General features: G+C 52.2%; 1 protein-coding gene across 7 annotated transcripts in view; it reads left to right on the forward strand.

Annotated features, from left to right (window-relative positions):
• Positions 1–12,436, forward strand: part of CNOT2 (CCR4-NOT transcription complex subunit 2) — a 119,644-nt gene that overhangs the window by 41,287 nt on the left and 65,921 nt on the right. Inside the window, exon 1 of one of the 7 annotated variants that reach the window (XM_029078593.2) lies at positions 5,065–5,283. The exons of the other annotated variants lie outside the window; for them this stretch is intronic. Within the exon in view, the coding sequence (XP_028934426.1) occupies positions 5,227–5,283 (57 nt within the window). The 5' untranslated portion in view covers positions 5,065–5,226. Of the gene's footprint in view, positions 1–5,064; positions 5,284–12,436 lie in introns of those variants that run through there. 7 annotated transcript variants of the gene reach the window in all.

Raw genomic sequence — 12,436 nt, forward strand, 5'->3', positions numbered from 1 at the left:
CGGAATCCGAAGATGTAGCAGAGGGAACAAGCGGAGAAGTCCATAGGAGAGGATCGTGCGGCGCGGGGGGGGACCCTGCCGTCCTCCCTCTCGCGTGGGTTGGCTTTCCGCTTCTCTTCCTCCTCCCAAAGAATCCCGGTGGGAACTCTTGAGACCACCAAGCCTCCACCCCGGCCACGACAGGGGAACATCCGATAATCCGCAAGCGTTACACGGCGACCGGCTTGTGGTAGAAATCACCGGTCGAGATTGGTTGTTAGTAGGAAAACTCAACGGAGGAATCGAGACCCGCTGTGAAGCTGCGCCGTATATCCCTCGATCCTCCTCCTCTCGGGGGCGGGGATGGTCTGGCCGCCCCGCAGCAAGGAAGGAAGGAGAGGGCAAGCATTCATAAAAGCCTGAATTTGGAAGTCGTACAGATTCGGTAGGGGCAGAGGTAAAGCCGAAGTAAGTTTCATGTCTTACCACCTCACAGTGGAGTCGGGCAAACAGGGGCACCAGCAGCAGAATATTCAGATCTACTAGGGTGAACAGAATTAAAACCAAACCCCAAACTGGGGCAGCAGTGATTAACTGACCCGGAACGGTTTGCTGAAGGCCAGCGAACCCCTAATCAGGCAGAAGAGTATCCAGCTTCGCATCCTCCCCCTCGGTCCTGACTCTCCCTCTCTTGAGGAGTGAACAGTGTGGAGCCACTTGAAGCCGCCGAGCTCCCAACACACGCGAAACCTGGATATTCTAAGTAAGCAGGTCTCCCCTTTCACCTGAGCCCTGCCTTGGCACGAATGCTATTAATCCTACTTGTGTTCTCAATCAATCAGTGCTATGTATTGAGCGCTTACCATGTGCAGAGCTAAGTGCTTGGGAGAGTACTTGCCCACAAGAGGAATGAGAACGACCGTATCCGATCCCACAGAGCTCGACGCGTTCGTCCTCGTAGAAAAGAGAGCAAAAGGTAGACCTGCGGGGAGACGGGGAGGGGACGAAAAAGATACACGTGAAAGAAGAAAGGGATTGGGTGTCTTCATCCTCCATAACTCTGTCATGGATCTCAAGATTCATCCAAATAAGAAGAGATTCTTCCTGATGCACTGCAGGTCCACAGCGTTACCAGCTCTGCCTCCTCCGATTGCCTGAGACTCAGCCCTCGGTGCTTGACGCCTCAAGGACTTGGCTCCTGAAGGTGGAGGATCCTCACTGGGGAACTCAGCAGAGCCAAGCCCGGAGAACAAGTCCGGTTACATTAATCAGCCTCCCCCTCTTCATTTGCTCAGGTTCAGACTGGACAGAAGGAAATCGCTGCTTGATTCCTCTCCAGCAACTAGACCTAATAGCTGCCCAGCTCATCACCCTAAAAAACGCAGGCCTTCTGTTGAGAAGAGTGCGGCAGACAGAGACCCGGCACCAGTTCCCCAGGCCGCAGCAGTAGATGGAATTTTTCGCGCCCGTGTCTGCGGGATGTGCCCACCCCCGGAATTCCCCGAAAACCCTTTGCGGTTCCCATAGCCGGCAGCAGAGCGAATGACTTCCATCTCGATTTTGCCGGTGGGGAGCGGCGAGATGGTGGAAGGGCTCTGACAGTGCGTCTCGGAGCTGCCCCTTCCCGGAAACCCTCCAGGAAGGCCCACGAGAAACCTCCCGTGTTTAAAAGAGGAAGCCTGCGTGCCGAAAGCCAAAATCAGAGGACAGTCATATTCCATTTAAGGCCTAGTTCCCCGTGTGCTTTTCTCCCAGCGTCCTTATCCTGCAGGTTGGCAGGCACAGGAAGATAAGGTCAGTTGTTACGTGACTGAACCGGCTTTGCACATTTCCTTAGATTATTTATCGTAAATTATTTATTCACATTAACGTCTCTCTCCCCCTCCAGACTGTAAGCTCATTTCGGGCAGGGAATGTGTCCGCTAATTTCTCTTATATTGTACTCTCTCAAGCGCTTGGAACAGTGCGCGGCACGTAGCGATCAATAAATACCCCTGATTGATCGATTAGGGAAGCGGTGTGGCCTAGTGGAAAAGAGCATGGGCCCGGGAGTCAGAGGACCCGGGTTCAAATCCCCGGCTCCAACCGCTCGTCTGCTGGGTGACCTTGGGCAAGCCACTTAAGACACCTTTGTGCCGCATCTGCGTAACGGGGGGTTCAGTACCTGTTCTCCCTCCTACTCCCTCTGTGAGCCCCACGTGGGACCTGTTGATCTTGTATCTCCCGCAGCGCTTAGTACAGTGCTTGGCACGTAGCATTTAGCAGATGCTGCTGATGTTTAAGCATTTCAGGAATGGGCTAAGGAACTTCAGACCTCGAGTATATTCATTCAGTCGTATTTATTGAGCGCTTGCTATGTGCGGAGCGCTGTACTGAGCGCTTGGAATGTACAGTTCGGCAACAGATAGAGACAATCCCTGCCCAGTGACGGGCTCACAGTCTATACGGGGGGGGGTCTGTCCGACGAGGGGCTCACAGTCTCAACCCCCATTTTCCAGATGAGGGAACTGAGGCACAGAGAAGTGAAGTGAGTTGCCCCAGATCACTCAACAGACAAGCAGCGGAGCCGGCATTAGAACCCGGTACCTTCTGAATGCCGTCCTGACCCTCTGGGGATGCCAACACGCGAACCATCCAGGGATCCATTCAAACCCATGACAAGCCGCCTCTTCAAACACCGCATTTGGATTAGAAATTTCCCGCTGATGGTCACTCGGGCTGCAGGGCTAGCGATTGGTTGGTCCGGCTCATAATCCTGACCTTCGGGATAAGGCGACCCTCTGCCTTCATTCAGTTCGTCCAGTTGTATTTATCGAGCGCTTACTGTGTGCAGAGAAGCAGCGTAGCTCAGTGGAAAGAGCCCGGACTGGGGAGCCGGAGGTCAGGGGTTCGGATCCCGGCTCTGCCGCTTGTCGGCGGTGTGACGCCGGGCGAGTCCCTTAACTTCTCTGCGCCTCGGTTACCTCATCTGTAAAATGGGCATTAAGACCGTGAGACAACCTGATCACCTTGTATCCTCCCAGATGCTTAGAACAGTGCTTTGCACAGAGTAAGCGCTTCACAAACACCATCGTTACCATTACGATATAACAACAGACAGACACATTGCAACAACAGTCCAGAGTCACCGTCGGTTCCTCCCCAAATTGGGATCCGAGATCCCACATCAACGAGGTCCTGTCTAGACCGTAAGCTCGGCGTGAGCAGGGAACACGTCCACCGACCGTCTTTATTGTACTCCCCCGAGCGTTCAGTACGGTGCCCTCCACCTGTAAGCGCTCAATAAATGCCTTTGAGTGATTTATAGGATGACTGTCCACTTCTCTGCAGATGGTGTGAGGTGGCACTTGGATCCCCAGAAGGCCAGTTGAATCGATTACGCGGGCCTTCCCTCGTTTCAGATGTTGACCACCAGCAGTCTCAGAGGAAATCCCATCCCTGTGATTCTCGGGCTGCCCGTATAGTACCAAGCCGGATCGGCCGGAGGGATACCGAGGCAGGCAGTCAAGTCGGTCGTATTTAGGGCGCTCTATTAAGCACTGGGGAAGGTACGATATAGCAGTCGCGTACCCCGCTACAACGAGCTCGGCCAAAGAGCGATCAAACCTGGAACCCTGGAGCAAATAGCGTATCCGATTAGGGTGATGAAATAAAGGTCGGGCCTACTTACTTGGTGTGCTTTTGGTGCTTGCGCTCTGTTTTGCATCTGTTCTTATCAAGAGATCCTCTCTTACAGACTGGGGAAACAGCAAGGCCTAGTGGAAGGGCCCCGGGGCTAGGAGTCGGGGGACCCGGCTTCGAACCCTGGTCCCTGCCTCTTGTCTGCTGAGTGGCCTTGGGCAAGTCACTTAGCTTTTCCGTGCCTCGGTTTCCTCATCTGTAAAGTACGGGGGTAAATACTTGCCCTCCACCGTACTTAGACCGTGAGCCCCGTGGGGGAGAAGGGACCGTGTCCGACCCGAGTATCTCGCATCTGCCCCGGTGCTTAGTGCAGCGGCTGGCACAGTAAGCGCTGACAGGTAGCACGGTGTAGGAGGAGAACGAAGGGAAACCGGAGGAGGGTTAGATGTGATGACGGGGCCTCCCGAAGGAAGTGACGGAGGAGCCTGGGTCTCGTAGAGTCCGAGGTGTAAGGTCCCCGCTTAACTACTGCAGACCGTTCATGCGAAGGCCAGCGTCGGTTAGCGTGTTCCTCGTTGCTGCCCGTTTACCTGTAAAAGACTGAAATCAATCGATAGTATTTATTGAGCGCTTACTGTGTGCAGAGCACTGAATTAAGCACTTGGGAGGGTTCAGTGCAACAGAATAAACGGACACGTTTCCCGCCCACAACGAGCTTACGGTCTAGAGGGGGAGACGGACATTAATCGAAATAAATAGTTGACAACGTAAATTTCAAGTCCTGGAGGTAAATGCTGAAGGGCTGGAGGTGGGGCGGGTAGATCTTTGATTCAGTGGCATTTATTGAGCGCTTAGCGTGTGCAGAGCGCTGTGCCGAGTGCTTGGAAAGTACAGTAGAGAAGCAGCGTGGCTCAGTGGAAAGAGCCCGGGCTTGGGAGTCAGAGGTCATGGGTTTGAATCCCGGCTCGGCCACTTGTCGGCTGTGTGACTGGGGGCCAGTCACTTCACTTCTCTGGGCCTCCGTTCCCTCCTCTGTTAAATGGGGATGAAGACCGTGAGCCTCACGTGGGACAACCTGATTATCCTGTATCCACCTCAGCGCTTAGAGCAGTGCTCGGCACATAGTAAGCGCTTAACAAATACCAACATTATTACAGCTCGGCAAGAGAGAGAGACTGTTCCTGCCCACAACGGGCTTACGGTCACCGAAGGTCACAGATCAAAGCCCACAGACAATGCAGAAGGGAGAAAGGCGGGGGAGAGAGGGCTCGACTGGGGAAAGATGTGGCCTTTGAAGGTGGAGGTCTGGCATGTACGGTCTGGGAGGGAGGTCCCGCTATAGGGAGGACGTGGGAAAGGGGTGGTTGGCGAAATAGAAGCGATAGAGGCCCGTTGCAGTAGGAGATTAGTGAGGTGAGGTGGGACGAAGGAAGCCCATCGATTTAAAGCCAGCGGAAGGAGTTTCTTTTGGACCCGGACGTGGACGGATAACCATCGGAGGCTCTCGAGCAGCGGGGAGACACGGACCGACCGTCTTGGTTGAGAAACGATCTGTGCAGCGGAGTGAAGTATCGATTGGAGTGACTAGAGACGGGAGATCGGCGAGGAGGCAGATGCGGTGGTCGGATGGCAGATCTGAGTCTACGAAGTCCGGTTACGGGCTACACGTTCCCGAACGGCGAGGTCAGTGGAGCGTGTTTTAAGGTGGCCTGTCAGCGTCGGGCGGTCGATCACAGTTATTTATCGAGTGCCCGCGGTACCGGTGCTCGGGAGAGAGAGAGAACAGTAGAATGAGGAAACTGGATCCGTGCCCTCCAGGATCGTGGAACGTGGCAGGAAAATAGACACTGATAGACAGTACGGATAGGAAGAGGTCACTAGGCAAGTATCGAAGACACGTAGGTAATTGTGATGGGAGCGGGGCGGTACCCAAGTATTTAGTTGGTGCGGAAGCGCAGAAACGTGGCTTCCTCTGACCGCCCCCGCGGCACGTTCCAGTTTTTAGCTCTCTGTAACCCAGATCGTCCCAGGAATCTTCCTCTCATTTCTGCATGCCGGCAATCCACGCCTCCTCAAGTGAAGGCCGGTCACCGTTGCCCGGCTCCCCGGGAGCCCACTGGGTTGCGAGATCGAGGGGTCCGGGTTTCGATCTCGCCACCCCCGTGCCACTCCAGCCGGTGCCGATGAGCCGGGCAGAGTCGCGCGTCGCGGACGTCGTTCCGTAGGCCGGCCGAAGCTCTTTGCAAACCCTCAGGCTGTCCTCATGGTAAGCAGCTCCCTCGGTTCCTTAGCTTTCGTCGTTCCCCACTTCTCTTTTATCTGGCATAGCTGGGCTCGAACCAGCTGGTTGGGGTCCCGGTGGGCCACGTTTCTCATCCAGCCGAGTTGCGGATCCGTGCGGCCGTTCGGCCTCGCCGTTATTTCCGCCAGATGAGGCTCGGCCGTTTCTCTTGGTCGAGCCGAGGACCTCCGTGGACTTCGCGTCCACGGCGTCTCTGAATACCGAGCGGCCCGTCTCAGCGGGAAGAGTGGGGCAAGAACCCGATCCTTTCTTTTGGCCAGCTCCCGGTGACACGAGCTTCCGAACACGGTCACACGCCGACCTTCTCTGAGGGCGATCTGCGTTGCCTTGGCCGGAGTAGTGCCGGCTCAGTCCTCATTCCGCTGGCCACGAGGCCTCAGGTCAGAACGCGTGGATGTTTTAATAATGGTAATAATCATTTTGGTATTTGCTAAGCGCTTACTCTGGGCCGGGCACTGCCTTAAGCGCTGGGGTGGATACAAGCAAATCGGGTTGGACGTTATCCCTGTCCCAAGTGGGGCTCACGGTCTCAAGCCCCGTTTTCCAGATGAGGTCACCGAGGCCCAGAGAAGTTAAGCGAATGGCCCAAGGTCACACAGCGGACAAGTGGCGGAGCCGGGATTAGAACCCATGACCGCCGGACTCCCGCGGCCGGGCTCGATCCACTGTGCCGCTTCTCTGTTTCCAGGCAGATCCCGGGCCTTCGTCCTCTGCTGACTATCGCCCCGTCTTCCATGCTGTCTTTTAGATGCCAGCGTTGGGCGCCTGGGTGTGCGCATCCATGTGGTTTTAGGTTTATCTGCCAGCCGGCTCACCAGGACTGGGATAGCTGCTGATCGCCCGCACTCGTGTTTGCAAGAAGAGCGCCATTTTACCGAACCCGGGCTGACTTAGGATACTTGTCCTGGCCTTCGAGTCCCAACCGACCCTGTCGTTCAACCTGCCCAGGACGACGAGCTGGTCCTCCCTCGGGACGGCTCTGCCGGCATTTACCAGGGCCCCGTAGAAACGCCCTCGATCGCCGACGTGGTTGGACGGTCGGTGAGCCGTCCGCCCTGGCGACGTCGAGGTGCCGGGGTACGATCCAGCTGGAGCCACATCAGGCGTCTGTCAGGTCCTCCTGGGGGCCAGCCGCGATGCTTCGACGAGAGGAGTGTTGACGATGAAACGTACACCGCCAGCCGGCTCTCTCGGAGCGGATTGCCAGACCGCCGAAAGAATACCCGCCACCCGCCAGCGGAGCCGGCTGAGCTCCAGCCGTCGCTGCTCAAGTCGATAGGGCAGCTCTTCGGGGACGACGGCCGTCCGCGGCTCTGAGAGAGTTGCCGTCTGACGGCGAAAGGACAGAACACGTATTCATTCATTCAGTTGTTATGTACTGTGCAGAACACTCTCCTGAGCGCTTGGGACAGTACAACACAGCAGTAAACAGACACCTTCCGTACGTCCACGGGCGGCAGGGTGGATGTCGAGGAGAAGAACTGATTACACTCTTTCCCCAAGCCGAGTGTTAGCGCCGTCAGAGAACGAGTGCTAGATCCGAGAGGGCTTTGGTCTTCCTCTATAGTGGAATTCCTTATGGTCTTAGGTTTTGGCTCTAAATACTGAATTTTGCATGAAGTTTGGTTTGACGGTTGTGTCGCTTTACCGGTGCTGCTGGGTTTACCAGTCAACGGTATTCATTCGTTCGGTCGTACTTATTGGGTGCTTACTGTGTGCAGAACACTGAACTAAGCGCCTGGGAGAGTACAGCGTAACGGTTGGCAGACGCATTCCCCGGCCACGGCGAGCTTACGGTTTAGAGGAGCGTAAGGGCTTTTTTCAGCTAGATGAGCTGCAGGAGCAGCATTCAGTGAGTACTGGGTGCCAGACCCTCTCCTTGGCACTTGGGAGGAAGAAGAAAAAAAGCGTAATAATTATGGTATTTGTTAAGCCTTTACTGTACTAAGCGCCGGGGTGGGTACGAGCAGGTCGGGTTGGACACAGTCCCTGTCCCGCGTGGAGCTCACAGTCTCCATTTTACAGATGAAAGAACTGGGGCCCAGGAAAGTGATGTGACCTGGCCAGGGTCACGCGGCTGACAGGCGGCAGAGCCGGGATTAGAACCCGTGACCTTTCGACTCGCAGGCCCGTGCTCCATCCATTAAGCCGTGCTGCGTCCCGTTGGTTTCGTTTCCTCAAGAAGGTTAAGAAACGTAATACCGGAGACAGGCATACCTGAATAAATAGATAATACACACCGATAAGCGAAGTAATAACAAATAGTCATTTCTGCCGAAACACGCTTTCATCACACATTTTGGATCGGGCTGTTCTCTCTCCTGCTTAGACGGTGAGCCCCATGTGGGATTAGGGACTCTGTCCAACCTGAACGACTCGTACCTCCACTGGCGCCTAGAAGAGCGTTTGGCCCAGAGTCGGCGTTTAACGAATAACATAAAAAGCCAAAACAAAAACACGCTAGTGCGGAATCGGGTAGCGTTTTCCCAACAATGTGCCTCTGTCTGGGTACAATGCGATACAGTGTCGGAAGAAATGGTCCCACGCCCGTGCATGGCATCACGTGCAGCGTGAATATTGCAGCACAATTCCTAATGGCATTTCTTGGGTTTTTCGCTTTAATGTAGGATCGGAATAGTAGGATTCCTCGAACCCGGAGGTTGTGCCGGTGAGAGGGTCTGATTATTCCGTGACAGGGCTGGCGGTTGGGTCTTCGGAGACGCAATCCCCGCTTTGTAGGAGCAGCACTTCTGGGCATACAGACTTATACATTCACTAACTAAGCACGTGCTCGTTCATATATCCTTCTTCCTCCCCTCTGTAATTATCGGAGCCTGCCTCTCCCCCCCAAATTTCAGTTCCTTGAGGGCAGGGATCGCGCCATCCGACGTTTTCATAACGGTGCAGAGTTCCGCAGACAGTAGGTGCTCATCCTGTCGGTCGATTCCGGGCTTAATTTGAGCCATCTGAGAGATTTCATGAAGCGTTTCTCAGGAGAAGGTGAATTTATAGGCTAAAATGTTTGTCATTATCCCGGGAGGCAAAGTGGGGTAATGAGGGAGTTTCTTGCTTTTTTTGGGAAAATAAACAGCCAAAGAGACCCAGACTCCGATTGCTACTCTCCAGTTTTAAAAATAGTTAGCAAAATCAGTAGAACGAATTCACAGGAAACATCTTCTGGGTGTCTAAAATATTTAAAGGAGAATTTGAGAGTTGCGTGTTTCTTATCAGTTGCATCGCATTGAGACAGGCGAAATCCTCGGAATAGTAAGCGTGAGAGCACTTAATGGTGCCGGGCACCGTGTGAGCCTCATGGGACTCCCAGTTTTAATCCCCATTTTCCAGATGAGAGAACTGAGGAACAGAGAAGAGGAATGACTTGCCCAGGGTCACTTAGCTGACATGTGGCAGAGCTGGGATTAGAACCCAGGTCCTCTGATTCTCAGGCCTCGGCTCCTTCCACCAGGCCACCCTGCAACATTTCTCGGATAAGGGGAAGGAACTCTGTCCAGTGGAAGAACTCAGCTTGGAGTTCTTTGGCCTCGCCTGGCAGGTGCTTGGTGCAGAGCTGTTCTTTTGGACACCAAAGAACTTAAATCTTCCCACGTGTTCTAACGAAAACGTGAAGTGAGAAGGAGGCCTTTTGTGGAAGGACCGGAAGCGCCCCGGATCAGAGGGGTGATTTCAGGGAAGTCAGTAGAGGTGAGACAAACGGGCAGGATGCCGAGAGGAGCGGCACAAAATTACCGCCGTCCTTTGGAAGGTGGAGTGCCGGCAGACCGGGGAGAGGCGACGCTAACCGTTCGACCTTCCAGACAATCCTGGGCAGTGCAAACGGTGATAGTAGGTGGGCGAGCGCCCCGAGAACCAAAGATGAAGAACAAGAAGGGTAGGGGATCCGGGACGGAGACTAGGGGATGATACGTGGGAGAGGAGCCAGCGAAGGAAACGGAAAAGGAGCCATCGGAGAGGTGGGAGAACCAGGCAAGACCGGTAGCTTTCCAAAGAAGAGAGCGGTCAGCGGTGTCAGAGGAGCCCCCCCCAAATTGATTTTTTGAAGACTCGAAGTTTCTAATTGGGGGCCGATGAAATTTAGTTGCGGTAGCTTTTATACGTGGGAATTTATGTAGTCCATTTATTTAATTTTTTTTCTCTGTACTTAATCCGTCAGTCGTATTTCCGGAGCACTTTTTGGTGTGCCGAGTACTGTACTAAACACTTGGGAGAGTACAGTGTATAAATACCATCGATTGGCTGAATGCGTTAGAGTTGGTGGCTACAACCCTACTTTTGCATGTATATTCCCTCTGCTCCCCTCTCCTCGTTTCCACCCTTTGAAGGCAATATTTGTCTTCCTGTCAATTTTCAAGAGCCTCCAGAGCAGGGCCCAAGTCTCTGTCTTTTCTTGTACCCTTCCAAGTCCCTCATACAATCCAGTGCTCCTCACATAGTGGTGACTATGAATGAGCCAGTGAGTAAGCCTGGACAATGAGAGAATCGAGCTCTTTGTTTTCAAATCCTGGGGTAATTTTGAGTTCAGTTATTTTTTTTTACCCCAATACATTTAATCTGGTTTTTTTTTTTTAATTTCCTTTGTACTCCTGGAGTAGAAAGGTCTTGTCGGAATATCCCTTTTCAACGAAAAGGAGAGCGGTTTAACATTTTGAATTGCGAGAATTTACACGGTCAGTCTGTTGTAGTTATTGAGGCCCTGCCGTTTGCAGCTCACCGTAGTCTTACATATTAAGTCAGGGCAGATACTATTTTCACCCGAGGTTGGAAATATTTTTAGAAATTGCAAACAATGAGAACCAGTGAATGAATCAAGTTAGTTGAACAGACATTATACTTTACTGTAAATATGTACGGTTACTTGGGTAGTAGGTAGACCAGTTGAGATCTCAATAATGCCCGTTCCGATTTCTGAAAAAGATTTCTCGAGTGATTTTCCAGTACTTTGCTCATCGTTTTACATCACCTGTTTATAAATGCCTATTATTTGGGCTTTGTGCTATAACAGATTTGTTTATGTGTTCCAGTTTTTGTGTTTGCTCCGTGTGAAGTGCTCATCACATTTTCAGAGCAAAATAGGTGCTCACAGTATATTGACTGACAAAAAAAGATCAACAGCTGCCATTGCCTAGGCTCACCAAAGCAAGAAAGCTACCCTTTTAGGAGAGCGAGTTGCACGCTACTGTCGGTAGTTTTGTTGGGAAGAGACTTCAAAGCTCTGAGGTAATAGTTTAGAAGTTTGTTTTCAGTTTACTGTGAGTCACGTTCATTGAGCATCTCCTGGGAATAACTTGGTTTTGGGTCTGTTTGTTTTTTAAAACCTACTGTTAGGGAAGTATTTACCGAGCAACCTGAGTGTGCTGGTTTAGTGTCATGCAAATAAGCGTAATATAGATATGGAAAATTGTAAGGGGGGTTGGTTTAAAATAACTCAGTTGTATCGAACGCTTACTGTTCGCAGAGCACTGTACTGAACCCTTGGGAGAGTTCGGTATAGCAGAGTGGGTAGACAGGTTGCTTGCCCTCATTTAGTCTATAGTTTAGAGAAAATGAAGAGTTGTAGATTTTGCTATGAAGAAGAGAGAGGTAAAAGACTCTGCAGCAGTTGAAAAGCGTATTGATATTAAAATAGCAAAATACTATAAATCTGGATTTGAAAGTGTCTTCCACTGATGCGGCCGCTAAACCCACCTGAACCGAGATTGTTTAAGAGTGATGTGAGGGTCTCTTCCCTTAACTTTCCCCGTTCTGTGCTCAATTCAGGAGAAAGGAACAGAGAGCATAGAGAATTCTTCAAATCATTTACTCCCCATTTTGGAATATATGGCAAAGGATAACTTACGTAAGGATACCAACTACCTACGTTCTCGCAAACTAGAATATTAAAATCCAGTCCCTCAGAGCACCTGTGATTTTCTGGTTGGTTTCACCAAGCCTTGTTTATTTCAAAACCACTGAGCTGAATGCATCGGGGGGATCCAGTCTTAACAATAACAGTCTTTGCTCCCCCCTCATTTCCCCTCCATCTCTCAGTTGTCATAAGGGGAACTTTGGGGAATGATCTTGACCCCATCATTAAAGTGCACGCACCCCTCGTCCCCTCCCGCCCCCCGTCCCCACAGCTCAGGTGTGCATTTAATCACCCTGTGGACTTGCATTGATGAAGGTAGGGTGTAGTGAAGCAGAGAGAGAAAGCTGGAAATTGAAGGTAGGAGCCGTCGTCGATCAGCCAATCCATCAGTGATATTTATCGAGCGCTTCCTCTGTGCAGAGCACTGTACTAAGCGCTTGGGAGAGTATAGTACAACAGAATTGGCAGACATGTTCCCCGCCCATCGCGAGTTTGCAGTCTAGAGGAAGGGACAGTCATTAAAGCGGATTAAGGATACAGGAAATGGTAGAATGTAATTTATGGAAGTACCATGGAGCGGGAATGAATGTAAAGGCCTCTTGGAGGAGATTGGATTTGAGAAGGGTTTTGAAAGTGGGAAGACCGGTGGAGGTCACAGGAGAAGGGGGAAG

The sequence above is a fragment of the Ornithorhynchus anatinus genome, chromosome 14, assembly GCF_004115215.2.
Source record: "Ornithorhynchus anatinus isolate Pmale09 chromosome 14, mOrnAna1.pri.v4, whole genome shotgun sequence".
NCBI lineage: Eukaryota > Metazoa > Chordata > Mammalia > Monotremata > Ornithorhynchidae > Ornithorhynchus > Ornithorhynchus anatinus.